Here is a 27,987-nt window from a genome sequence, read left to right on the forward strand (position 1 = left end):
TCTGGTATAATCATATCCTGTATGAATACATGCAATCAGCTTTGACTAAGTGCTTTTTGAAAAATGCAATAAATATTAGAAAAAACCGACCAAGATTTACTGAGATATCTTTGATGGGTGATTCATATTGCAAAGTCCTTGTCATTGTACACATGCGGTAATGTTGTTGGTATGATTATACCAGCAACATGATTGCTATAATGAAAGGGCTCGTCTAACTCAGATTGCTTGTACATTCTTTAGTAACTTGAATATCTTTCTTCAGGCTGTGGAAGCCTTTGGAGCTGAGCGAATAGGACATGGCTACCGTGTGATAGAGGATGAAGCAATTTATGACATGTGTAAAAGACAAGGCATCCACTTTGAGACTTGTCCCCATTCATCGTACCTCACGGGATCTGTAAAATCTTTAAAATGTGAATCCAAAAGACATCCTGTTTTAAGGTAAATATGATTAGCAATCTGTATTATATTCTCTTTTATTCTAGCTCTTTAGAGACTGCTTCATCTTTTGACAGTTTTGTTGAGAAATGGTTAGCAGTGATAGAAAATAACTAGAAGAAAACATTATTGACAGTGATGTGTGAGAAAAATTTCCTTTAGCGGCAAGTTAGTAGTACAGCATTCTGTAATAGGAAGTACCCTTATCATGATGACGATAAAATCTGTTTTTATGAAGGCTTCTGCACTTGAGTAGTTTTTGAAAGGTAGATCCTTTGAGCAAATCAGATAACACCATCCCATCATAGTTGTTATTTCGTGAGGTTATCTGTGGCTAATGTCAAAATGTCTGGGGTACTTGTGAACAGGACTTATTTGCTAGTACATTCCCCAACAGTTTTAAAATGATAAGCATGTGGCTTTACTCTTTATGGTCTCCAAGTTTAGATAGCTGATGTTTCTACCAAGTTACAGGATAGTTTGGATGGCTATGGCATTCTCTGTATAGGTTTCCTCTGCCATAGTTTCACTGCTTTCCAAAGCTAGAGCTATTTCTGGATGTTATGACAATTTTGCTCACCTATGGTAACCTCCTTTTCCATGTCAGTGTTTGCACATTATTCTTACCATTGTCACCAGTTATATTAAGTGCTGGGTCTATAGAGCTAAAATTAGGATAAGTCTAGCAGTACCCCACTTGCAAGATTTTTTTTCTTTTAGGCCCCATTGTATAAAGTATATTTAACACTGAGAATTGCAACCGCATGGCATAGTATAATAATATCAAGGATTAAGTAGTATTTAGAATGTCTCGGTTCTCTTAGGTACCATATACTGTATACGAATTATTGTGCAACATGTATCGCTAACGCAAGCTACCATTTCCTGTCGTTCTTAGGCACATACGCCTTACTACCAATAAGAGGGACTTTAACAAGGGGATCTGTTTTTCATTTGTTTTCATAGATTTGCTGAAGATGAAGCAAGCTTTAGTATAAGTACAGATGACCCTACAATCACCTTTACTACACTGGCAGATGAATACAGACTACTCAGCAAGTGGGGATTCACAGAAGCCCAAATAACTCGTGCCGTAAGTGTTATCAGGACTTGTTATTAAAGACCAATACGTACATAACATTGACTCATAGAGATATAGTAGTTACTTCTCACAACTGTGTTTTAATTTTTTTTTCGCTCCTGTGCTAAAAATTGCAAATAACATAGACTGCTTTTGCCTACTGTTATGTCTAATGGCTTATTAAATTGCATGCCACTGTATATAAAGTTTGAGAGAGATATATATATAGTCATAATTGGATACCTTTATCCAGAGAAAACATGTTATAGATGGCAAGTTTTTTTTATTGAGAGGTGAAAATATAGTCAAAATGCTTAAGACCAATTTAAGTTTCAGCTTTTAGACTAGTAAAATGATTAATTTACCTTAATATTGCATGATCTTGTGAACTAACTGAAAGACTAATAATAATAATACCACCTACAGTGTCCATACTAATCTTCACTAACTGGGTTTTTGCATTAACCAGAACTTTGATGCTGCTAAGCATTGCTTTTTACCGGAAAGAGAAAAGCAGTTACTCTTGCAAGAACTGAAGAGAGCTTATGGGGTCAGCTGAGTGATGGAAAGTACTAGGTAAAACATTGAATATTTTTAAAAATGTTTTAATTTCATTTGAGCTTGTGGAAACATAAATAGCCATTCTTCATCATAGGTAGCAAGTATTTGGGTGATATCTGACTGAAATAGATGAAGAAACAATGGTGAAACTGGTGATCCTTATTAGAGTAAGACATTTCTAAAAATTATCTGTGGATTTTCAGTATAGCAGTATCATGTTATTTTCCATATATTTTCTTCATAAAATGGTTAAATAATCAATAGAATATCCAAGAATTTAAAATAATAACTGCAGTAAATTAATTTTGATAGATTAAGCATTTGCAATATCAAAATTTTTATTATCTTTCAGGGTTTATTAATATTACATATTTAGTCATCAGGAACCATAGAATAGCTATTTTGTGGTAAATAAAAAAGGCCTCCTAGATTTATCAAATACAGTCTTCATGTAAGTGTTAATGCTGGAAAGCATCAGTGGCTTTAGTGACTGGGGTCTTACATATTTAAAGGTTTTAGTGAAGAATCCAAATATAGTATTTATCTTAGTTTTTATAATTACCTTTACCCCATTTGATGGGTATTGCATCATCAGTATTAATATAATTTCTAAACTTACAAGTTTGGTAACCTTTGTAAAAGCTCATGTTGCTGTGTGCATGACACAAGGACATTTTCAAGTGAGCATGAGGGCACCCACTGTAGTACTGAACTGTAAATATCTATTCTTCTATTTATTTATTAATTTGTTAATTTGTTTCCTTTTCCAATAACTGATCTCTTCTTTTTGTATTTTCCTATTACATGCCTTCTTTTACTTCTGTCAGATGAATGCCATATTCCTTGGAAGCTCGAATTTCAGGGCAGTGATCCCTGTGGTCTTCCTTCCATATGAATAGGCTTCATCTTCTGAATAATGATAATAATAATAATAATAATATGTTCTATTGCAGGAGATTGCTGCTTCAGCTGCATTGATTGTCAAGCAGCAATCTCCTGCAATAGAACATTCCTGCCCTTTTTGATTCAAGATTTTTGTATTATGTTAGATGGTGTTTTCCATACAACAATGTACTGAAGTGCTCAACTTTTTACAGAATTTCCAAGCTGCTCTTCATTCTTTTCTAAGTCCTGAGGAGAAGAGAGACTTAGTTGAGCAGTTGAAGGAAGCCTATGGCATCATAGATTACACATTACCTGTAGCATCTCCTTCCTCAAGACGCACGTCCGCACCCTTGAAGCCTAGTGTCACCTTTGGAACGTGGGCTGAACGTGCTTAGGTAAAGAATTTGAGGGCGTATATTCCATAGTTTAGTGACAGTACAATAATGTATTTTTTTAGGATTTGACCTGTCGTCTTGATGTATTAAATTTTTTTTGAGACTATTATGTCTTGAGTACACGAACTTTTCCATCTATAAATTGTATCATAGAAGCAATGGGGATGTGTTTTGTTTCTTATATACCTCACATTCTGATGATGACTTCGGAGCAAGTTGGTAATATATGATATCAGAAACTGTATTTGATTGATTATATGTATTGGTAATAAATGATTTATGAAGTTGCTCATGTTACTGGATGTTTTATGTTGTATCTGGATGAAATTTAGAATTTTTGTGTGACAAGGACAGTAATGTATGCTGGTTTGTAATAAAATTCTGCATTAATTCTCAGGCAAGATGCATTTCACTTCCATTTTGCTTAAAACGGTTCAATAAAGAAAAATATGATTTGGCCAGTACGCAGTTTGTTTTGTTTACAGTACAATTTTTAACAATTCCATGTGCATTGTTAGATATTGTTTTTTTTGTTATATTTTCGACACATTTTCATTCTCTTGTGGTTTTTATTCCCATGAACATATTGTATTAAAGATAAGAAATACGAGTCGCTTTTCATTGGTCCTGAGCTGTATCGTTTTGTATCATACTCTGGATAATTTTGTCTTGGGAAGTATTGATGTGCAGTGCAGTATTATAGTACTTGATGTATCACTCACAACTAAATGATGTAGAACAATAAAGAAATTATAGACTTATTACAGGTCTGGGAAATTGTGAATTTTGTGCTTCATGTTGTATGAATTGAACATCACTGGGTTTGTTTATTATATCTGTTTTGAAAAACCATTCAAGTCTTTTATGTGTTCAACTATGCAAATAATATACTTCTCAAGTTTATGTTCCCAGAAGTTAGCTCAACAAGTAATCAACATTAACACTTATATTTCCCAGCGAACTATAATTTCCTGTATTGTGCAGTACTATAATTTTTTAGATTGTATTTTAAACCCACATTGTTTAAAATAGTTTCTTGTACTTTTGTGATTCCAGGAAGGCGAGGGTATTTCCATATTACAACATACAGTATTCAGTTTTCAAAAGTTCTTAGGGAAATGGCTTAATGAACAGTTAGAATCCACTGAAGTGGACTGTAGTAGGATAGCTTCACAGTGATCATTAGATGCTTAACCCACTTAATTTCTTAGTGATACAATGATATGTTCAATCAGTGTCCCTTCTAGCTAAACAACATTGCTTCCAGATCATTCATTGTAAAACTAGTAAATTGCTTCCAGACCATTCATTGTAAAAGTAGTAAATTGTTAGAGCTTGTTGTTATGAATTTCTGATCGTAAAAATTAATTTAAACTAATCATATGGTAGCTAACTTTGAAGAAACCAATTGGAGGGACTGTCAGGATTTCTCTGCAGTTCCAATAAAAAAAAATAAGTTTGTAAAGCTGGAAAATCAAAAGTATTGTGAGAGTTGTTTCTCTCAAAATGGACAAGTCTCTTGTTTTACTCCTGTCTGATTGGGACTGATCAAGTTGGTAACGCAAAAGAGTAAATTGAAGTTTCTTTGAATAAAGGAGGGTTAAGTAAAATTGAAAGTAATTTTGTTGCTATTTGAACCGAAACAACTTATTTTATTCAAGCGCCTCAGTGGTTTGATCGGTATGGTCTTGGTGTGCCACCTCGGTGGCCATGAGTTCGATTCTCGGGCATTCCACTGAGGTGTTAGAGATGTGATTTCTGGTGATAAAAGTTCACTCTCGACATGATTCGGAAGTCACGTAAAGCCGTTGGTCCCATCGCTGAATAACCACTGGTTCCATGCAACGTAAAAGCACAATACAAACAAACAAACTTATTTTATTCGTGTACAACGTTGCCTGGAAAGGAGCAGTGCTAGCTGAAGTTAGTGAGTGCAAGCACCCCGTGAAGGTAAGACCCCACTGACTAGTGACTCGCAGGTGATGAATAAACCCTTTGGGTCGTTCCTCTTTCTGGTTGTCTGTGCTGGAAGTTGCAGTGTTCATCATTTCTAAGGCTATTTTATGAGTGATCTTTGGTGGTGAATTATCAAGCACCATGTGCCTTCTAATTCTGTCCTCACCACTTGATACAATTCTTCTCGCAGTGGAACTTGAGGAACTTTATTCTTTCTGTAGGCTTAAGCCAGAGTAAAAGCAGGTCTTCCCTCCATTTTTTTCTGACTAGTTGGGAAGTGAAAAAGCTACGATATATTGGGATAAGTTCAGGCAAAACTTCTGCCAGATTGACCTCAAACCCAAGACTAGAACAAAATCCACGGCTCTGCCCAAGAATCAGGAACAGTAGTGCTTCAACTCATAATGGCATCTGATATGTAGAACTAATGGCTATACAGATACTCTAGTTAATTTAACAAAAATATAATGGAAAGGATGACACCAGGAACTACCCCAGATATAAAAGAAAATTACTTCAATTCAGATTCAGTGATAAATCATGCTATGTGTGTACCTTTATTTAGACATATTTGTTATGCCTGGGTACACCGAGGCATTTGAAAAGAGATTATTTGCTACATCACTAAGTGTGATTTTTATCATATACTTGTTCGCACACATTTTGAACTTAAACCAAAAATGTTTTCGGGATTTTGCTGTCGTTAAATGATAATAAATGTACATATATAAATTGCCTCAGAGTTGAAATGGACTATCAAAAACAACACAGATATACCATATGAGAATTCAGACAGAAAATTTATTCTAACCACAGAAGAACTGGTGAATTATATATGTAATATTATATATAAATATATACTTTGATATCTCAACTTGGAAAAGGAATTGCAACTTCCTTGTAAAAACCAATTGCAAAATCAAGTATAGCAAAAATAAAAACTATTTCCACCAATAGGCCCAATTTCAACGACAATATCTCGAGGAACCACTTCAGATAGCAGGTCATGAAAAGGTACAAAATAGTTGAGGCGCGAGAATACCTTCAGCCTTATTGGCTACTGATGACATCATCCAACTGAACTGTGATTGGGTGTAGTGAGTGTTTTACTACAATCCAACACGTCGTTGTCAGATACCACAATTTTATGACTCCTGTTCAGTTATGCAGATGAATTTGGCCTTTCTTTTCCGTATTTTATAACTGATTGAACGACTACCAGAAAAAAAGTATATTGAGAACTACTCATGCTCCTATGCTTTAGTATCAGAAGATAAATAACTGATATATTATTTAAAACAGATGCCAAGTGCTTTAATTTGAAATGTTTATGCAAACCATGGAATATTCACTCTAGCCATGCAGGTGGAATGAAAAACGCATATAGTATATCACGTCTTTTTGTAATTTTCTGACAATTACTAGAGATATGATCGTAACAAAAATGTATTAAAAGGTGATATAAAATTATTGTATCAAATAAATAGCCTTATAATAAATAAAGCTATTTAAATATATAGATTTTTATTTGACACGTCAACAAATCACGGTTTCCAAGGCAACGCTTTTGAGTTTATATTTTCCATAAAATCTTCACTTTTAAGTCAGTTCCAAATGTGTATTTAAGGACATCTGTATGTTATTATTATGGAAGCTACTTACGTAAACTTTACTTATAGTATGCCATTTGTTTAATAAACGAAATAATAAGATGAATTACCTCTATAAGCTAAATAACGTTAACATTCCAACAGGGGTTCTAGTAGTTACTTAGGAAAGGAAAATAACCTCTTCTTTGTACAATTTAATTAGTTAAGGTTATGAAATTCACGTAAGATATTTTCAAAATCATATTTAAAATGCTACAGCGACATTGCCTTCTTCCATAGTGACATGATTTTTGCATTAGAAATAAATGGGCAATTGAAAACATAATCATGAAACCATTTCAGAAGTACAGCTAGGATTACTCCACGGGAATAATAAGGCCTAGTAATTCTCCTTGGACGGCTCAAGTGCTGGTGACATCAGGGGTGAATCAGAAAAGGAGGATGGTTATAGATTACTCTCATACCATAAACAGGTTCACTGAGCTTGATGCCTACCCCCTGCCAAATATCAACGAGATGGTGAACAACATTGCACGGTACAAGGTGTTCAGTACCTTAGATCTGAAAAGCGCTTACCATCAGGTTGCAATAAGAGAAGAAGAGAGACCGTACATTGCATTTGAAGCGGGGGGCAAACTTTATGAGTTCAATCGCATTCCATTTGGAGTGAAAAATGGAGTAGCAGGTTTTCAACGTGTGCTTGACGAAATCCTTAAGAAAGAAAAAGTAAGTGGTACTTTTGCTTATGTTGACAATGTTACTGTGTGTGGTGAGACAGAGGAGGAGCATGACCAGAATTTACGGAGGTTTTTGAAGGGGGTTGAGGAGTACAACCTAACTCTAAACCACAACAAGTGTGACTTCAAAGTCAGATCCATTAAATTACTTGGGTATTCAGTAACGGATGGGGAAATCAAACCCGATCCGGAACGCTTGCAACCACTGTGGAATCTTTCACCCCCTAAAGATGCAGCTTCTCTTCACATGACCATGGGATTGCTTGCACATTACTCAAGATGGATACCAAATTTTTCAGAGAAAATCCGCCCTCTCACACAAGCCAATGGTTTTCCTTTGTCCACTGAAGCACTGCTAGCTCTCGGGAACTTGAAGAAAGACTGCGGAAACGGACGCCTCTGATCATGCGATAGCAGCTACTCTGACACAGAATGATCTCCCAGTGGCTTTCTTTTCCCGCACTCTCACTCGCAGTGAACAACGACATTCCTCAGTGGAAAAGGAAGCTTATGCCATAGTAGAGGCATTGAGGAAGTGGAGACACTACTTAATTGGACACCATTTCAAGCTCATCACTGACCAACGTAGTGTAAAGTTTATGTTTGACTCTAAATCAAACAGTAAAATAAAGAATGACAAAATAGCGAGGTGGTGAGTTGAACTCTCATGTTTTCACTATGACATAGTATACCGTCCAGGTACAGAGAACATACCAGCTGATGCTCTCTCCCGCATCTGTGGTGCCACTACTTCTGATAAACTCCAAGAACTTCATGAAATCCTATGTCACCCTGGGATATCTCGTATGATGCATTTTGTCCGGGGGCGGAATTTACCTTACTCGGTAGAAGAAGTGAGGAAAATTACCACCTCTTGCCAAGTGTGTTTAGAGCTCAAACCTCGATTCATCAAATCCTCAGGACAACTGATCAAAGCAACCCAGCCATTCGAGAGGTTGAACTTAGATTTCAAAGGCCCAGTTCCCTCTCAATCTAGAAACAAGTACCTCCTCACAGTTGTGGATGAATTTTCTAGGTTCCCGTTTGTTTTCCCTTGAGCTGATATGACCACTAAAACTGTCATCAGTTGTTTGGTGCAACTTTTTGCTTTGTTTGGCATGCCAGCATACATCCACACTGACAGGGGTGCATGTTTTATGTCTGAAGAGCTGAAGGATTTCCTGATGAAAAAAGGTGTAGCTACCAGTCGCACTACACCCTATAACCCTAAAGGGAATGGTCAGGCTGAAAAATATAATGGAGTTATATGGAAAACTCTGACATTAGCCCTTAAGACAAGAAACCTTGATGTGTCTCAGTGGGAAACTGTTCTCCCAGATGCTTTCCATTGTATACGCTCCTTGTTGTGCACTTCCACGAACTGTACTCCTCATGAGCGCCTTTTCCTGCATAGTAGAAGGTCCACCACGGGCCAATCATTGCCTACTTGGCTCATCCAAGGAGGGCCTGCTCTCCTGAGACGCCATGTAAGATACAGCAAGAACGACCCCTTTGTGGATGAGGTTGAAATCGTAGAGGCGAACCCCGAGTATGCTCATGTGAAGCTTCCAGATGGTAGGGTGACTACGGTTTCATTAAGACATCTTACTCCTATGGCTAGTGACAACCGCGAAAGTACAGATGCTGGGGTTCCTGTATCTCAGTCCGAGGTTCCTGAGGAATTGTCAGTTGCGAATGCTCCTCAGGAGATTGCACGCGGTCTCTCCCATGTGGATATTGCTCCTTAGCATGACACTCTTCAGGAATCACGTACAGTACCTCAACAGGTAGCCTCACCTCCTCCACTTCGAAGGTCAGAGAGAGTGAGGCAACCTCCAAAGTACCTTCAGGATTACTCCTTATAGTTTTTAAGGAACATAAGAGTAATGATGAACTTCCTCGGTTACCTGGTCTTTGGTGGAATTGCAATGTAAATTCTCCATGCTGCAATTGTGTACTTATAGCGGTAGTAAGCTTACACGACTTTTATTAGCACATAGTACAGCAAAAATATGGGTTAAAAAACAAACAGTGCAAAAAAATAATGATTTTTTAAATTCAAATTTTGGGTGCGAATTTTCAACAGCACCGCATAAAACAGGGTGCACCCACCTAGCTCACGATTTTTGGCGGGAAAATGCATGCATCCTTATTGGCTGTTGACATCGTTGTCTTCATTCAAGAGATCCGAAGCTACCAAATCAGGTGCCAATGTCTTTTTTAAAATATACTTATATTTTTGCAATGAAAATTCAGTTATGGAGCAGTTTAATTTGCATCAATGGAAAGTTAATTAAATGATATAATCAAATCAATGAATTATTATGATCAGACAGTGTTTTATTAATAGTACCTTGTAATGTAGAAATTAGCTAAGGAAAGTTGCCAGTTCGCCTTTTTATGCATAATTTCAAAGTAAATAAAGAAAGTAATCCTACATATGCGTTGCTGTTCATTAAAAAATGCTTTGCCCTGAAATTTTGATGTTTTCAGTAAATTTTGGAAAATTCAAAAATTAGTTTGGAGGTCGATTTCAAATAGATTAATTAAAAAGGAAAGCATATTTTAAACTATTTTAAGCCAAAAATATGTTTCTCTTGCATTGAAAAGGTAATTAATATGCAGTGTACTGTGCATTCCCTCTATGAGCCAAAATGGGATGGATATTCATATATAATAAACTCTTTAGGAAGTGTAAATAATTTATTTATTTAGCTTAGAAATAAGAACAGCAGCACTCTAAAATATGAGTGATTATTATATGCCTAAAAATCACACTAATGTTGTATTTAGATATTTTATACAGCAAAATAAATAAATTAAAAATACTTTACATTCATTTAAAAAAAAGTCGAAATAAAAGAGAAAAAAAAAGCAATAAAAATTTCATAGTTCAAAGGCCAATTTTGACATGATTTTTAAACAGCTCGGCATAAAACAGGTTGCTCTCCCCATAAACAGCATATTTGGCGGAAAGTGCCTGCACCCTCATTGGCCACTAATGACGTCATCACACTGAGCTGCGATTGGCTAATATAGTTAGTGTTTACTCAACTTCGACCAGTTGTTTCCAGATGCCCTAATTTCAGAAGATTCCTGTTAAGTTTTCAAAATGAATTTGGACATTCTTTCTGTTCCTTTGTAACTGAAAGACAGGATAATTTAAAAAAGCGCACTTACAACTGCTGGAACTCGGTTTTATCTTTGTTGGAAGTTAAATAATTGATGTATTCTTCGAAACGATTGTCAATTGCTTATTTGACATCTGTTTATGCAGACTAAAACACACTGTTGCCATGCTGGTGGAGTAACAATCTAAAATGTATTTGTTCTATATTGTCTTTCAGACAACGTAGAAGATGATGTTATATTAAATACCAATTTTTATGCGATGTATAACTATTACTATCAATTAAATAAATTTATGATAAACTCTTGAATTTCCAGGACTTATAAATTTTTATTTGCTGTGTGTCAACGACAAAATCAATGTTTCCATGGAAATCCCATTCATAAAATCTTACGCTATGAAGTCAGTTGCCAAAGTTATTTTTAAAACTCCATATCTTAATGCAATTTAATTACGAAACAGTTTCGTTTGTGTCATTACGAGGCATTTCATGTTAATTTACAATTAAATGACTTATTTTACCATAAGAAATTTCTTTTATATCTTTGTAAATTGGACCTTTGTAATTTTAGCTATGAAAAATTGCTAGTTTGCCTTTATATTTAAGCTAGACAATAATCGAAATTACCATTTTAATTGCTGTTCACGTAGAGAGAAATCTTACCTTTGGACGCGAGTAGTTATGAAAGGAACGGAAATACACTTTAACTCATTTATTCATGTGCCGGAAATGGTTTTGCTTGATCCTACAGCGGTGAGGTCTCTTGCTCTGAAAATAAAGGAATAATATTAAGTTTATCATGAATTATATTACAAAATTAAAGCTGTTTTTTTTATAGAAAACATAGCAACTTTTGATGGCATATATATATAATCATATATATATAATATATAAAATACTAATATATATAATATATATATATAAACCAAAAAATGGGGGGAAAGAGGGGATGTACAGTGATCACCTGTGGACAGGAACACTTGCTGCACTAATGGCGTCTAATCTCTGAGCTTTGATGTAACACATCCCATCCATATGATAAAACCACCATTAGTTGGTTGGGACTGAAGATAAGGACCATTCATCGGTGTATCTCTTATCAACAACTTTTTTTTTTTTTATAGAAAAGTTTATTGCGTACAGCGTTTTATTTCGATAACTTCTGCTGATAATATATGAAGGATACTACATGGTACAAAACCTAGTGCATCGGTGGTTGGTTACTCTTAATAATCCAACCAGGCTAGGTCTACTGTCTGAAACAGTACTAGGCCAACTTGACACAGCCTAGCTATGTCTGTAACTGTGAGTCAACTCACGGTGGGCGGGCGTATGAACGAAAGTAGATATGAAATGATTGTCATACACCTGAATTACGACATAACACCACGATTTCACACGTACCTGCTTCAATTCTACCTATGCACTGTCTCGAAATAATAACAGGGCTTCTCGAAGGTTACCTCTGCATAGGAGATAACAAGGATTCACCCTGAGTGTCCATTGTGCAAAACGACTTTGAGATATTTGATGGGTAGAAATAGGCACTGATAATATATTACAGTTATCCATTTTCTCCGCGTTTTCTTCAGCCGTTTTCGTTCATCAAAGGTCATGATTAGGGTAGACTTCAAGATAACGTTGAAAACAGCATAATTTTATGTTTATTTGCCTTTTCCAGAGAGAAGTAAATTATTAGACGAAATGAAATATGTAAAATATAACGTCACCGAGTGGCATTTATATTGTTCTTGCAATAACTAACAAAATTGTAATAAAATATCTAGCGGAAGATGAAGAGATATTACGCAACATTAATTCTACCTAAATTACGTACTCCATTTTTGAATTAATAAATGTATTCTATAACCAATGAAAAACTAATCACGTTAGAAGCAAATTCTATATCACTAAAGTATTTATTACTATATTTAGTTTGATAAGACACCAATTGATATATCGAAATATTTGAAAACAATTTTATCCTAATAACTTATTGTGAACGCAAGCTAAAATAATATATTGTATAAGTCAATAGTATCAGCAACTATGAGCAAAAATACAATTAATCTTCTTGAAAGACTTTGAGATTTCATTCTGAAATACAAACGTAACTCGCAGTAAAAAAAATATAACCTCAGTATGACCTTTCGTTCTCCAGAACATTCATTTCACAAAAAATTAAGTTGGCAAGACTTTTATAAGTCATCACGGCAGTGACACGCATAAAATACACACATATCTTCTTGAAAGACTTTGACATATTCTGAAATAAATTACGTAACTTTGTGGTGAGCTTGTTCCATATGAATAGGGGTTCATCTTCCGAATATAATAATAATATTATATAATAATAATAAAGTGGTCTATAGATCCACGAAATACCTTTACTGCGACTCGATCCCGCCTTCTGAGGCTGTGACAATAAGGTCGTCGTGGATTCCCTTATAAAAGGGGTTGTGTCACCGATTTGTGACGTCAGTCCTCTTTCCTCTTCTTGTAGAAGTGAGTCGAGTCGCCACTTCTGTTGTTTATGCTTTTATTTTTGCAGCTGTGAGTGACTGTCTGATTTGTCGTTTCTTGGCGTTTCGTATGGCGTGTGTGCGTATGATTGTTTTCATGGAGATTTATGTTGCTCGCATGTTGTGTGTGTGGTTGTGTGTGATTGTATCTACGGTTTTATGGAGATTTTTGTTTATTTATGTTCAGAAATTTTGGGCTTTTTTTGTGTTTTAAATTTTTTTTTCGGGGATGTTGTAAAAAATTTTGGATGACTGTGTGTGTGTATCTGAAAATGTAAGTATGTATAAAGTATAAGAATATATATATAGTATATCGATAATATATATATATATATATATATATATTATATATATATATACTTCCACTATAACTCAAATGCTTTCATCATCATACTACAGCAATACCGTAAGCATCACCTTGATCACGGTACCTGCTATCACTTTCAGATGAATCTCGATGCGCCAATCGGAACGCTTCTTTTAGCCATTGCCCTCACCGACGCCAACATCATCTTGACCACAGGCGCGCCCGAAGAGATCAGCGGCGGCGCATCATCAGCAGTAGTAAGTGCGCTGTCTCTGGGCGCTCTTGCGCTCAAAACCGCGGGCGGACGCGGCGGCGGCGGGATCGGGAGAGCTGCCGCATCTATTTGCCTGCCTTTCGGCAGCCCCGAGCTATATTTTGCAATGGCTGCCGACGGAGATGTCTCGCTGGGCTGCGGTCGTCGATTTGTGTGTGAAGTGGAGGCTGCTGCTGTGGAAGATGATTTAGCAGAGGAAGAACTGCTCATTCGCGGTGTGTTCTCGTGAGTGATCTTAAGGGGTTTTATTATATAATATAATATCCCTTTAGCTATTAGGTTTCCGGATGAGGTATTGAATAGATGAATAGACGATTTAATATGCCTTTAAGCAAACTGTTCTGTTTAAAAACTGCTCTATTACTTATATTGCCAACCATTAACCATTTCAGGAGAGGACCTATCGCCTTCGACGGGACTCCCGCCGTAGTTTTCGCAGAGGCAGGTGCCCTAGGGGCCACACAAGGCCTAGAAGCCTGCACCAGAGCTTTCAAGACCTGTCCCTTCGGTAGGAAGACCATCTTTCTGGCTTTCAAAGACGCGCAGAGGGTCTTTTAATGCTTCTAAAAGCGTTTAAATCTGGTTACACGAAATCTCCATTTTTTGGGGGGGGAGACATTCGGTTTCCAGTTCAACCTAAGTTCAAATGATCTCCTCTTTGTCTCCCATAGACCGTGAGGACTGGGTAGTTTGGGAGATTTAATTTCAAGGTTTCAAAGTTACACATTAGCGAAGTCTAAAAAAATCTTGCTTTTTCTTTTAATAAAATAAAAAGTCCTGTTAAAAAACGATTTTTTTTAATGAGTAGGCCTATTCATGGCTGCCGGTCCTAATTACGTTAAATGTTTATTCTTAATAAAAGTGATAATATATTATTATCTTGCGTTTTCCTTTACTCTGTTATACATTTACAATGAATTTTACTTAGATTACTTTAAAGTATATAATTGCTTTAGGCCTATATGGGAGTAAATGAATTTCTAATGAAATACCACACTGCGCTAGTGTCATTATTGATGGCTTCAATGAGACTAAGCCTAACCTTCCTTAAGTTAGACCTATGTCGTTCTTAATTTCCGTGAATTCTGTTAATCGGCCTAGGGACTAAGATGGCGCATTAGCAGAAGATGCTACTCTTGTTGAGTCCTCATTTTCATAATCCCAGATGATATTGCTTCTAAGGCTTAACACGGAGACCTGGAATGGAGCAGGGATTGATATAGTTAAAGGAGAATGCAGCTGTAGTATTCCAGCTTTTTCAAATTCCAAATGATATTGCTTTTGGGTTAAAATAGAGAACTGGAATAAACCGGTATGATGCAGTTAACGGAGTAGTATTCCAGTTTTTTGTTGTTAAAATTCCTAGTGAAATTCCTTCTAGCTTTAAAACAGAGGGCTGGAATGGAACGTGAACTGATATAATTAGTGGATTATACAGCTGTATTCCAACTTCTTCAAGTTCCAAAACGTCGCATTTAGCCTCAAAATACAGACCGGGAATGGACCAGGAATTGAAAGAGTTATTCCGACTAAACTAAAACGATGACATTAAATCCTTTGCACTTTCGTTATAAACAACCATTAGGAAGATGGAAGGTACTTAACTGATGAGAGATCAAGTTCGTTTATACTTCAAAGAACTTGGATGGAATACTAGGCTCCCATTACGCTTTTAATATCACTTAATATAAGCACGTAAATATTATTATTATAAAAATGACCAAGTGGTAACCACTTATGTGGATTGAATGTCCCACAAGAGGTGAAAGGAGCTCTATGAAGATTTTATACCAAGTGATTATTTTTATTTTTATTTTTTTTTCATTAAGGTATTCCTTTAGGTCTAAACTTTCATCATCAATATTACGGATTGGTGTACATTAATGTGTATTAACAGCCCTTTTTGATCAGCTCTATTTATGTTTTTTTTTAAGTTTCTATATATATATATATATATATATATATATATATATATATATATAGAGAGAGAGAGGAGAGAGAGAGAGAGAGAGAGAGAGAGAATGTATATGAGTTTCAAGAGAAAAGAGAAAGTGAGGGAGAGAATATATATGAGTTTCAACAGAGAGAGAGAGAGAGAGAGAGAGAATATAGATGATCCAGGAGAGACAGGAGAGGAGAGAGAGAGAGAGAGAGAACGAGAGAGAGAGGAGAGAGAGAGAGAGATGTGTCTCCCATGGGAATGTCTCCCATCACTGGTGTGTCTTCCATGGGAATGTCTCCCATCAATGGTATGTCTCCCATCACTGATGTTTCTCATATGGGAACGTCTCCCATCATTGGTGCGTCTCCCATGGGAATGTCTCCCATCAATGATGTGTCTCCCATTGGAATGTCTCCCATCATTGGTGTGTCTCCCATGGAAATGTCTCCTATTACCTGGTGTGTCTCCTATAGAAATGTCTCCCATAGGAACGTTTCCCATCAATGGTGTGTCTCCCAATGGAATGTTTCTGATTATCAATATGTGTCTCCTGCTGGAATGTTTCCCATTTTTTATGTCTCCCACGGGAATGTCTAATCCTTGGTGGAAGTATGTTTCATAGGAATGTCTCCCTTCATTTGCATAAGTGTGTCTTATGGAATGTCTACCATTTACTGGATAAACTGTCTACCGGGAATGTCTACCATATTCCAACATATTCCAGAAGAATTCCAACACATTCAGAATAATTCTAACATTCCAGAAGAATTCCAACACATTCAGGATAATTCCAACATATTCCAGAAGAATTCTAACACATTCATGATAATTCCAACATATTCCAGAAGAATTCCAACACATTCAGGATAATTCCAACATATTCCAGAAAATTTCCAGCAAATTCAGAATAATTGCAACATGTCCCAGAATTCCAGCACATTCAGAACGATTCCAACATATTCCAGAATTCTAACACATTCAGAATAATTGCAATACAGAATAATTCCAACATATTCCAGCACACTCAGAATAATTCAACATATACTCACTTCTGGAAAGACGTATGGATCCAGTATAATAAATTCTGGAAATGAGTGGTATTATTTCCAAAAAGCAATGAAGAAGAATAACTTAGGATCTCTCATACAGCCAATATAATAACTGGATATATTATCAATATACTACTTATTTTACAGTATTAAGTAGTTCAGTGTTTCGCCACCAGAGCGGCGCTGCTCCCCACCCCCCACCCCGTCCCCAACCTCCGGCGACCCGCGGAAATTGAATGTCTGCCTAGCGAGTGTTTTGTGAATTTTTATCGTTCGTTATCTTCGCCATCGTACGTTACTGCGCTGCGCAGAATGACGGAAACGATCCCAGGAATCCTTCGGGAGAAATTGGAATGATAATATTGCACAGGTGAGCAAAGGACATTGAATTTTATTGACATAATTCTGCGCTTGTCACGTCAGTGTCAAGGTAGTAGCAGCAGATGCATATAAGCCTTCTCGGTTAACATGTTCATATTTCCAGCATATGATATGTTGGAGAGTAAATGAAATGGCGACTTCAATTCTGAAACCAGAACATCATTGTTCTCATGTATGCTCCATGACCCAAAGGAATAGAGCTTGGGTCGTTATTTAAATGGGCTTTTGTAAGTAGGCCTAGTGCTACTAAGGTTGCTGGGTGTTGGCGACGAGTCTCGTAACTTTGAAACGTACAAATTTCATGCTGTAATTTGCCAGCCATTAAGATTGCAGTACGCAGGCCTGTAGGATTATTTAATAATAATGCCTACTCCTTTAATTTCTCGGTTTTAGACAAGTATAAAAGGAAATGTCAGAGTTGAACGAACTTAATTTTGTCGAAGTTAAGTTTCTCAACGACATACCGTGACGTCACACTTGGCGAGGGGATTTCACTGACGTAAACAAAGCCTAAAAAATAGCTTTTATTGTTCGTTTGAAAGTAAAAATGGCTGCGCTATTTACATCTGTAATGAATCCTGGTTTGATTTATGCCTCCGTCAAACTGCATATGTCTGTAGATTGATGATAACAAGAAAAGACGTTAAGTAACTTAGGCTAACTAGACCTAATATAGGTAAACTCAAACTATTCATTAAGATGATGCTATATAACTCAAACTTCATTCCAATTACAAAGTAAACTTCATTCCAGTTACAAAACAGTTCCGAATATAGGTAGATCTAGGGTACTTATCCGCGCCGTCCTAGACTATGGCAGTTGCAGTTTTTCTATGCGCTTTTACCTACTGAACAAGAATTTTAAGTAATATTTATTGGGACGACTGTAATTAAACCCCAGGGGGCCAGTACTAAACACGGCGAAATACATTGGACGCCCCAATCCCTAGTGGATGTCGTATTCGCGGTTACGTTCCTTGCAGTCCATGCGACCTGCTCTGTAGAAATACACGAATAGTATATGAATATAATATATGAAAAACTTAGCCACAAAACTAATAGCCATTACGCTTGCACGCAGCCACGAAACTAGTATGCCTGCTACATTGCCCTACTTTTTAGAACAATGCTATAGTTAATTCGTCAAAATTACTTTATTATTTAACAGTTCTCACTGAGTATCGTTCCAAAGCCTTATAAGAGACAGAAATGACTTTGCTAGCCTTTTCTGTCGTCAGTTTGTTTTTTAAGAGGCTGGGCATGACGGGAATAATGTTTGGCGAAACGTGTTTTTAAAATATTCGTTATATATTTTACAGAAATGAGTAACTTACCTGCACTTAAGGAACATATTTAACATATGCTTATAAGAATTAAACGAGAGAGAGAGAGAGAGAGAGAGAGAGAGAGAGAGAGAGAGAGAGAGAGATTGACTGACTGACTGATGTATGGCTACCTTAAATTGGCGTCACAATTGCGTGACTTCCCATACGCCATTACGAAAGGAGTGGTTGATAGCAGATTGCTTCCCATCCATATGCATAGAGCAATATAAGTTAGTCTCAAACGAACCGTACACCAAGGGCGTATGTTTCAATCTTTCACTCGCTGATCCAAGACCTTCATGGTGATCACTATACGCCAAGTCACATAACCCTGAAGTAACAAATAACAATAACTCATTCCTGCATAGAAAGATGAATGTCATGTAACTTAGGAAATAATGTACTGGTCACGTTTGGGTTGGTGTTGATGTGATGGATGAGTTTTGAATAGGATTGCAAATGAAATTTGGATGGGAAATGACAGAACAGAGTATAGTACTAGCCAGCGCAAAGGTTATTCGACCACAAATATAATAGTAGAGTACGTGAAATGTGAAACAGTTTTAGTAGAATTGACAATATTTGTAACAAATAGATACCAAACTACAAAAGCGATAGTTACCATCTCATGAGCCTGGTTTTATAATTTATAACAACGAAAACATAAACATAAAATGAAACAAATAAAACCTTAATGTTTGTCCTCACATGAGTCCTGGAGAACGGTAGAAAGATGATTGTCAACCGTTAAAACGTTATCTACAACCTGATCTTGGTTTTATGAGTTACATCTTAAGTGAAGGCTGGCAGCTCTCTCTCTCTCTCTCTCTCTCTCTCTCTCTCTCTCTCTCTCTCTCTCTCTCTCGCAGTGCCTTGCAACACCAAAAACCACCAAACGATCTGTCTAAACAGACCAATCTTCAAGTCAAGACGAGACTGCAAGTTGGAGAGATATAATTGCGTAATGGCTAGGCCGACGGATGGTAAACTATCCCTTTTGTCAGAGCATCTCCACCCAGTTGAGAGAGAGAGAGAGAGAGAGAGAGAGAGAGAGAGAGAGAGTAGCTATTAAAGCTACGTTCCTCGGAAATGAATTATTCTCACGATAATTCATTTGCCAACGGACACACGAGATTACCTCCTTGTGGCTTTGCTTGTGGTTTTCCATCTTACGCATCTCGTCGTTCTCTCTCTTTTTTTTTTCTTTTTTGTGGAATGTTACTTGGTAACGGCTTTAACGGTTTCTCTCGGAAGAATTAGGTTCTACCAGAGAAAATGGACCAAGGAAAAATTATTTTGCGTTTGTAGTACTTTGACAAATATTTTGCGTATTAGCACGCTTACTATTTTCCATTATATATATATATATATATATATATATATATATATATATATATATATATATATATATTATATATATATATATATATATATATATATATGTTCCTAAAGATGGATTTATGTATGCGTTCTCACAAGTGAGTTACAAGTTTGTTACCAGAAATACTGAGTTTTATGAAGGAAAATTCGTTTTATTAATGAATTTTTTATATTACGTAAACAAGCGTTCAAAAATATTCATATGAGATAGTCATTATTAAAATGAGAGAGAGAGAGAGAGAGAGAGAGAGAGAGAGAGAGAGAGAGCCTAGCAACAAGATAACAACTCCCTCTCTCCGCCCACCACACGTTCCAGTAAAATTTCTTCTCCCCCCCCTCCTCCACCCCCATGTCCATCTGTCAGTAAAAATCATTTCTTCCGTCTGGGAAATCTTTGAAATACTGTGCTAACAACAACAAACATCCTAACTGACTGACTAACCGACTAACTAACTTAGTGACTGTCTAACTGAAAAAACTGACTGACTAACTGCCTGACTCACAAGCTGACTGAATGACCGACCGACCAACTAAATGAATGACTGAATAGAAAAATAACTGGCTGACTGACTAAATAACTGAACAGCTGACTGACTGACAAACTGCCTGACTGACTACATAACTCACTGACTGAACTGATTGACTGAACAACTGACTGACTGACTGACTAACTAACTAACTGACTTAACTGACTGACTGACAAATTGCCTGAGTGACTGAATAAGTAACGACTGAATAACTGACTCACTGACTGACTTGACAAACTGACTGACTGAATGAACAACTGACTGGTTTACAGAATGACTGACTTACTAACTAGCTGACTAACTGACTGGCTACTCGATTGACTGACTGAATAACAAACTAAGCAACTGGTTGACTGAAAAACTGACTGACTTATTGACGGACTCACTGACTGACACACTGACTAACTGACTTATTAAATGACTGACTGACCAACTGATTGACTGACTAACTGACTCACTGACTGACTTGATGAACTGACTGACTAATTGAATAACTAACTGGCAACTGACTGACTTACTGACTAGCTGAATGACTGATTAACTGACTGGCTACCAGATTCACTTGACTGAATAAGAAACTAAGCACCTGGTTGACCAAACAACTGACTGACTGACTTACTGACTGACTCACTGACTAACTGACTTATTAAATGACTGACTGACCGACTTATTGACTGATTGACTGACTGACTGCTTAACTGACTGACTGACTGACTGGCTGAATGACTGACTGACTAACTAACTGACTGAGTGACTAACTGATTGGCTAACTGATTGACTGACTGAATAACAAACTAAGCAACTGGCTGGCTGATCAACTGACAGACTGACCGGCTAACTGACTTATCAAATGACTTATCAAATGACTGACTGATTGATTAAACAATTGACTGACTGATTGACTAACTTACTTACTGACTAACTGACTGACTGACTAACTGACAAACAGACTGACTTACTGACTGGCTGGCTGAGTTACTAACTGACTGACTGAACAGCTGACTGGCCGGCTGAGTTACTAACTGACTGACTGAACAGCTGACTGACTAACTGAATAACTGACTGACTTACTGACTGACTGACTGAACAACTGACTGACTGACTGACAGTCAGACAGACAGACAGACGAAGACTTTCATCTTTTCTAGACGTCTGTTCTTGTGGTCGAGTACGATGCCTCTTCTCCGTCCATTGTGGGGAGAAGAAAAGACGAAACCTTCTTTGGGGGAAATCTCTGTGCAATCATCATGATCCCCAGCCTCTGCCGAGAAGCTGGTTATTAGCACGATGTGTTATTTCGACGCCGGAATATCTCCGGAGTGGGGAAAGAATGCCGTTGTTTTTATTTATCTATTTTATATTTTTGCCTGCTTGTTAGAAATTTCGTCATCCCCAGTTGCAGGATTTTGTGGTTGTACGCGTTCTTGTTTGTGTGTGCGCATGTGTGAATGAGTATTGCCTCATTCAATTCTCATTCATACTTACGCATTACAAAGTGCTTTTGATCAACTGTCTAAAGAATAATGTAAAACTATGATTAACGAATTTCAGTACGGTTGTACAGTAGCTGATATTACCATTTTGCTTTACTGACGATAACTTTCTTACTCTACGGTTAGTATTAACTAATAAAAAGTAAGAATGAAATGAAATATCTCCAAGCTCACTTCCCACTCACAAGAACAGGTAATTTTCGAGTATCTTTAAATAATAATTTCATCTATTATGAGCCCCTAATTACGAATGCCATCCAACATGTTAAATTATTCCCAAAATGTAAATGACTTAGGATGTTTATAATAATAGAATTTTTGTTTATTTTACTTTCGGTTACAGTAATAAACAATGAAATTTACTGAGTTTATTTTTGTGAATATTTCCATTACCCATCATTGAATAAAAGGTACATGGACAATGTAAAATCTTACTGAATATATATGAGACGGCACATTAAGTATACATAGTGCCTATTCATTATATCATCATGTATAATACTTGAATTCAACTCATGTTCATATATCTGTCGTATTCAGGAGTTCTTTGACTAAAGGCAAAACGCCCATTGACTATGGTGTCTTAATGTTTAACCTTACCACCTTATAATATGAAAATGATATAGTTTTTAAACACTATAGGCCGTATCATTCTTTACGTGAAAATGTGTTAATTTGTAATTTTCCTTGTCAGGTAATAGCTGAGAATCTCTCCATGGAATACATAACCAAATAGCTGGATTAACCAAATTAATTAATGTTTTTTGTTTAATTTCTAAAACCACTCATGTTGCATTTTCATCCGAAAAAAAATCTACATTTTCCGTGATTCTCTCTCTCTCTCTCTCTCTCTCTCTCTCTCTCTCTCTCTCTCTCTCTCTCTCTCTCTCTCGTAGACTTACCTTTGAAAGTTTATTACGTGTGCAACAAAGCCCACTATCTCTCTCTCTCTCTCTCTGACAGGCAATAAACCTCCCTAATCCTTGCTTCATTACAATCGTGCTTGGGCTCGAAAGACAGATACCACCAATTTGAATATGCTTCTGGTCCTTTTGTTCATCACTTCAGGATTCTTTTGTAATTTGAACATCACTGAGCTGGTACGCAGCAGGTAGACGGCGATCATTACCAGCTTCTCAACCACAAGTAGTTAAGTAGTTAAGTGGCATTTTCACAGACAGATGTTTGGTGGAAACTCAAAGAGAACACGTAACCCAAGGAAAGAGAATTAATGTAATTAATAATTTTTTCTTACAGGCGTCTGAAGCAAATCATTTCCTTAAATCATCGCTCATTGCCATCCGTAAGTAGATGAAAGTCCATTCACTACTTCAGTGTACGATACACTCACGGCTATCAAAAATTACCTGAATAATGAAGGATAATGAAATTAGTTTTATAATACTTTGGTCATGTCTGCCCAAGGTGAACAGAGTATTGAAACCTAGCAGTAAGGGAATCTTCACCAAAAAACTAGACCAGACGTGGAAAATTCAGTCCAGTAACTGGTTTCAGGAGTGAATAGCATGAGTGGCTAATCAGATTTCTAATACCAAGTGGGACAGTTATTACGCTCCCTAGCGTGGCGTACTATATGGCACATGACTCAGTCCTCTTACGATAATGCAGACTGTCCCATTTTGCTACAGAAGCAATCCCTTGCCGTTAGGCATTCTCTGGTTATGTATATTCTCTATTCAGTTTTTGCTTACTCGGGGAGCAAGCCTGCGCACTACTTTGTTGTTGTTTGCTGTTGTTGTTTCTTGCTGCTGTTGTTCTTGTTTGGGGGTAGGAAAGCATAAAAAGGTCCGAAAAAGGTGTTTTGTATTGAGTTAAAGATACAAGAATTTCAGAGAAGAATATTTATGATTTATTTATTAGAGAGAAAATGTAAAAAAAATAAATAATGTTCATGTTAAACAGTACAGACAAATTATTTCTTATGAAAATGTAGCGTATTTTTTCGATTTTCATTGGCGAAACAACGCGCTATTTGGCCATAGATTTTAGCACGCGCCCCGGGCAAGCTGGAGGTCGGGTCACTCCTTGTTCTTATAAATATTAATTACCAATCGCCCTTCGTTATCTAGGATTCCAAATCTTTGGACATTTTTGATACTTTCTTGACTGCTAAAGCCTTTGACTTCTGAGTTCGCATTTGGCTAATATGCAATTTCAGATTTCAGAATCCGCGCACTTGTGGGATGCAGACATAGGCTCTTATTTAAGATATTTCTGAACATCAGACAAAATTCTTACACGTGCTTATTTACAGAATTCAGATTGCTAGTACTTGTGGGTATCTATACAGATATGAACTCATGTAAATACAGGCGTATAAGAATTTTGTAATATTGAACAAATCATGTAAAAGTGACTAAAATACAAAACGAACTGTATAAAGGTGTGTAGTAAAATTTTTATCATTAATTAATAATAATAATAATAATAATAATATAATAATAATAATAATAATATACAATCAAACACTGTAAAGGGGCCCATGAGTGTGTTCTTCTACTCTGAATCTGAACAGAGAAAATCAGATCTGTGTCAATTCAGTTGAGAGAGAGAGAGAGAGAGAGAGAGAGAGAGAGAGAGAAAAGCTAATTTTGACCCTAAACTCGTGTTCTTTCAATTGGACTCATGCCAGAATGGACTTAAAAAAAAGAAAAAAAAAAAAACAGCTCTAATGAACGAAGTTAAAACCGTTGATTACAAAAGGGTCAGAATCGCACTTTGAATCCGTGGAGAGAGAGAGAGAGAGAGAGAGAGAGAGAGAGAAAGTAGTTGATTGAAGGCTAATGTCGCGGATTTGCCGACGAAAAAGCCATTTTCGGAACGCGATAAAAAGTCCACATTTGGCAAAGTAAAAAAAAAAAAATAAAATAAAAAAAACTTTAAAAAAAATGACCGCTGTCAAATTGGATGGGTATGATTGTGATGACAGGGTTAAGGACAAGCTAGTGCGATTTTGGTCTTTTCTGTTTACTATGAGTTTTTTTCTTGTATTTTGTTTGTTTGTTTTTGTTTGTTTGTTTGTTTTTGTGCTCTGTTCGGTTTCCGTGATGGTCGAGCGATCATTTTTTTTTCACCTCTACTTTTCTCTGTCTGAAATATTCTAAAGCTTCTCTCTCTCTCTCTCTCTCTCTCTCTCTCTCTCTCTCTCTCTCTCTCTCTATATATATATATATATATATATGTTTATTTATATGTATACATATATACATATATTCACATATATATAATAAATATAATATGTATAATACATACACACACGCGCACACGCACACACAAATATATATATATATATATATATATATATATATATATATATATATATATATATATATATATAATCTCCAGCCAGCCCCTACGAAAATCACTAATAAATATTTTAGTAGCGGATTTCATTCAGAACTATCTATATTCATTGAAAATGCGATGACCACTTACAATACTGAATTTATAATTATCATCGAAGTTGGAACAAGTGGCATATTGTGTTCGTTTAATGATTTAATCCAATGATAATAATACCCTGTGCTTATTTCACCTGCACTGTTATCATGCGTTATCTCTGTTAATACATATGTAAATAAGTAAATTAATGTATAAACATAAATGTGCATATATATGTATATATATATATATATATATATATGTATGTATGCATATATATATATATATATATATATATATATATATATATATATATATATATATGAATAATTATCACATCACCGTTATTCATATAGATCGTTCGAGCTACAAATGTCCTTTTATATCTAATTCGCTCTACCTCGGAACTGATATATATTCATATATGTACCGAAGGGGAATTTTTCGTTGATAATAATTTCGTCCCCTCGTGGGATCGAACCATCGTCCAGTGGACGGGAAAGAAATCAGGACAGCCTAGTGACGTTATCAAGTCGGCCAACTAGGCCGTCCTGATTTCTTTCCCGTCCACTGGACGATGGTTCGATCCCATGAGGGGACGAAATTATTATCAACTAAAAATTCCCCTTCGGTACATATTTGAAAATATATCTCAATTCCGAGGTAGAGCGAATTAGATATTAAAGGTCATTTGGACATTTGTAGCTCGAATGATATATAATATATATATATATATATATATATATATATATATATATATATATATATATATTAAAAATGTATTTATTACTTTTTCAAACTTAGAATATCTTTTCAGTAAAACGTTCCAAATAACAAGGGAAAAAACTAAATATTGTTGTTAACAACGTTCAAAGTAAGCAATGAAATTTTATTCACATCTAAATCCAGTTCTACCTCCATCAACTTACTATTTTCCGTAAGTTTTTTTTCTGACAATTCCGAGTGAAGTTTGTTTCTTTTTTTTCCGCGTTTGTTTTCTTTCCTGTTGTCAATACCAATGATTTCCCTATTCTTGCCCATTCTAATTTTTTCCCCCTTTTTGTGTTTTTTTCCCTTTTGTGTTTTTTTCCCATTTTGAATGGACACATCATTCACAAATTTAAGAATTCGTTCACAGTGCAGTGAAGAACATGTTGTCAACACATGTCGACAACATATTGCACACATATATCAAACTTGCTGAAAACAAGGCGACGACAATAATTGGAAAATGAATCTTTGAATCTCGGGCCAGTTCTGGATAATCGTATGGAGCTCCGGCTTGGGGTTAATCACAACAGGCCATTGACTTGCATTCAACTTGTCTGTGATGTGTGTGCGATAAGTTGCCGCGTGTCTCCAAACAAACTATATATATATATATATATATATACTAATATATATATATATATATATATATATATATATATATATATATATGATGTCATGGGTATTTTAGAGACGAATGACATCTAAAGTCTTCTAAGAACATTTTGAATAATTTGATGAGAATATGAGTGAAATGAAGCGATACAAATATTGATGAAAATATGTCTTACTACAACGATGAAATTGAATTTTTCTTAGATGATGATGTAGGGAAGAACAATAAATAAATAAATAAATAAATAAGAATAAAATTAAGTCACTTTAATTTTGTCCCCATTTTCTCCGTATATCATTAATTTACCCTAAGTGTAATAATAACATCCGTCCCTTTACGACTGAGGACATTAATCTTAATTATGACGACGTTCCCAGAAGAAGCCTAAAGCAGTGGTTGATGACAAACGTCCGTTTTAATTTTCCTTCTTTCATTAAGTATGATCAGAACCACTGGTATTGCAAGTACCAGGAAACGTCATGAATGACCTTTTCTGATTCGTTATCATTTTAATGATGACGATGATCTGAATATTTTAGCCAGCTTAATGGAGTGGTTAATTAAGCTCCCTCATATATCCATCAGCTTAATGACATTGATGCAGGCTTAACTATACTCTGTTTTTTTCCATCTGTCCACCTGCGTTTGGTGTTTGCGTATGGTAACACTGCGTCCCGGGCTTTAGATAGTTACATTCAACAATAATAATAACCCTATTTCGCATATTAACGGTGTAATTCGCATACAGTAAATTATTAAAACACTTTTCATTTGCAAATGTACACCCAGATATCCTTTTATTTACCTAAAACTTATATATAACGTAACTATCTAAAGCCCCGGACGCAGTGTTACCATACGCAAACACCACAGGCGGGTGGGCAGATGGAAAAAAACAGAGTATAGGAGGATAGCAAAATTTGCAGATGGCACCATACCAGGTGTAAATGCAGCAGACCCAGATGCAGTGGAAAGTTTAAGAAATGATCTAAAGAAAATAGGAGTAGTCAAAAAAATGGCAAATGCCTTTTAACTGGGATAAATGTAAAGTGTTACATATAGGAACAAACAACTCTCTTGCCAACTACATGCTGATTGGGAATGACATAAAGTGTCTAGAACAAGAACTGGACCTTGTAGTCATTATTACCAAGGACTTCAAATCCACAAAACAGTCCATAAAAGATGAGAAAAATGCACATAAA

General features: G+C 36.1%; 2 protein-coding genes and 1 long non-coding RNA gene across 4 annotated transcripts in view; all 3 read left to right on the plus strand.

Annotated features, from left to right (window-relative positions):
• The window catches only part of LOC135207977 (adenosine deaminase-like), a 40,285-nt gene extending 36,312 nt beyond the window's left edge, over positions 1-3,973 (plus strand). Inside the window, exons 8-11 of one of the 2 annotated variants that reach the window (XM_064240041.1) lie at positions 266-444; positions 1,408-1,534; positions 1,992-2,098; positions 3,181-3,318. In XM_064240041.1, coding sequence (XP_064096111.1) covers positions 266-444; positions 1,408-1,534; positions 1,992-2,081 — 396 coding nt within the window. In that variant the 3' untranslated portion in view covers positions 2,082-2,098; positions 3,181-3,318. Of the gene's footprint in view, positions 1-265; positions 445-1,407; positions 1,535-1,991; positions 2,099-3,180 lie in introns of both variants that reach the window. The other variant, XM_064240030.1, reaches the window with a different exon arrangement.
• Positions 3,974-13,766: 9,793 nt separating this feature from the next.
• On the plus strand, positions 13,767-14,778 carry LOC135209607 (uncharacterized). Its single transcript, XM_064242301.1, has 2 exons — positions 13,767-14,125; positions 14,293-14,778. The coding sequence occupies exons 1-2, from the start codon at positions 13,767-13,769 to the stop codon at positions 14,456-14,458; spliced, it is 525 nt and encodes a 174-aa protein (XP_064098371.1). The 3' UTR covers positions 14,459-14,778.
• A 2,328-nt stretch (positions 14,779-17,106) lies between these two features.
• Positions 17,107-27,987, plus strand: part of LOC135207987 (uncharacterized) — a 112,672-nt gene continuing 101,791 nt past the window's right edge. Inside the window, exon 1 of the long non-coding RNA XR_010313096.1 lies at positions 17,107-17,261. This is a non-coding gene — a long non-coding RNA (uncharacterized LOC135207987). The remainder of the gene's footprint in view (positions 17,262-27,987) is intronic.

This window comes from Macrobrachium nipponense, chromosome 11 (genome assembly GCF_015104395.2).
Source record: "Macrobrachium nipponense isolate FS-2020 chromosome 11, ASM1510439v2, whole genome shotgun sequence".
Lineage (NCBI taxonomy): Eukaryota > Metazoa > Arthropoda > Malacostraca > Decapoda > Palaemonidae > Macrobrachium > Macrobrachium nipponense.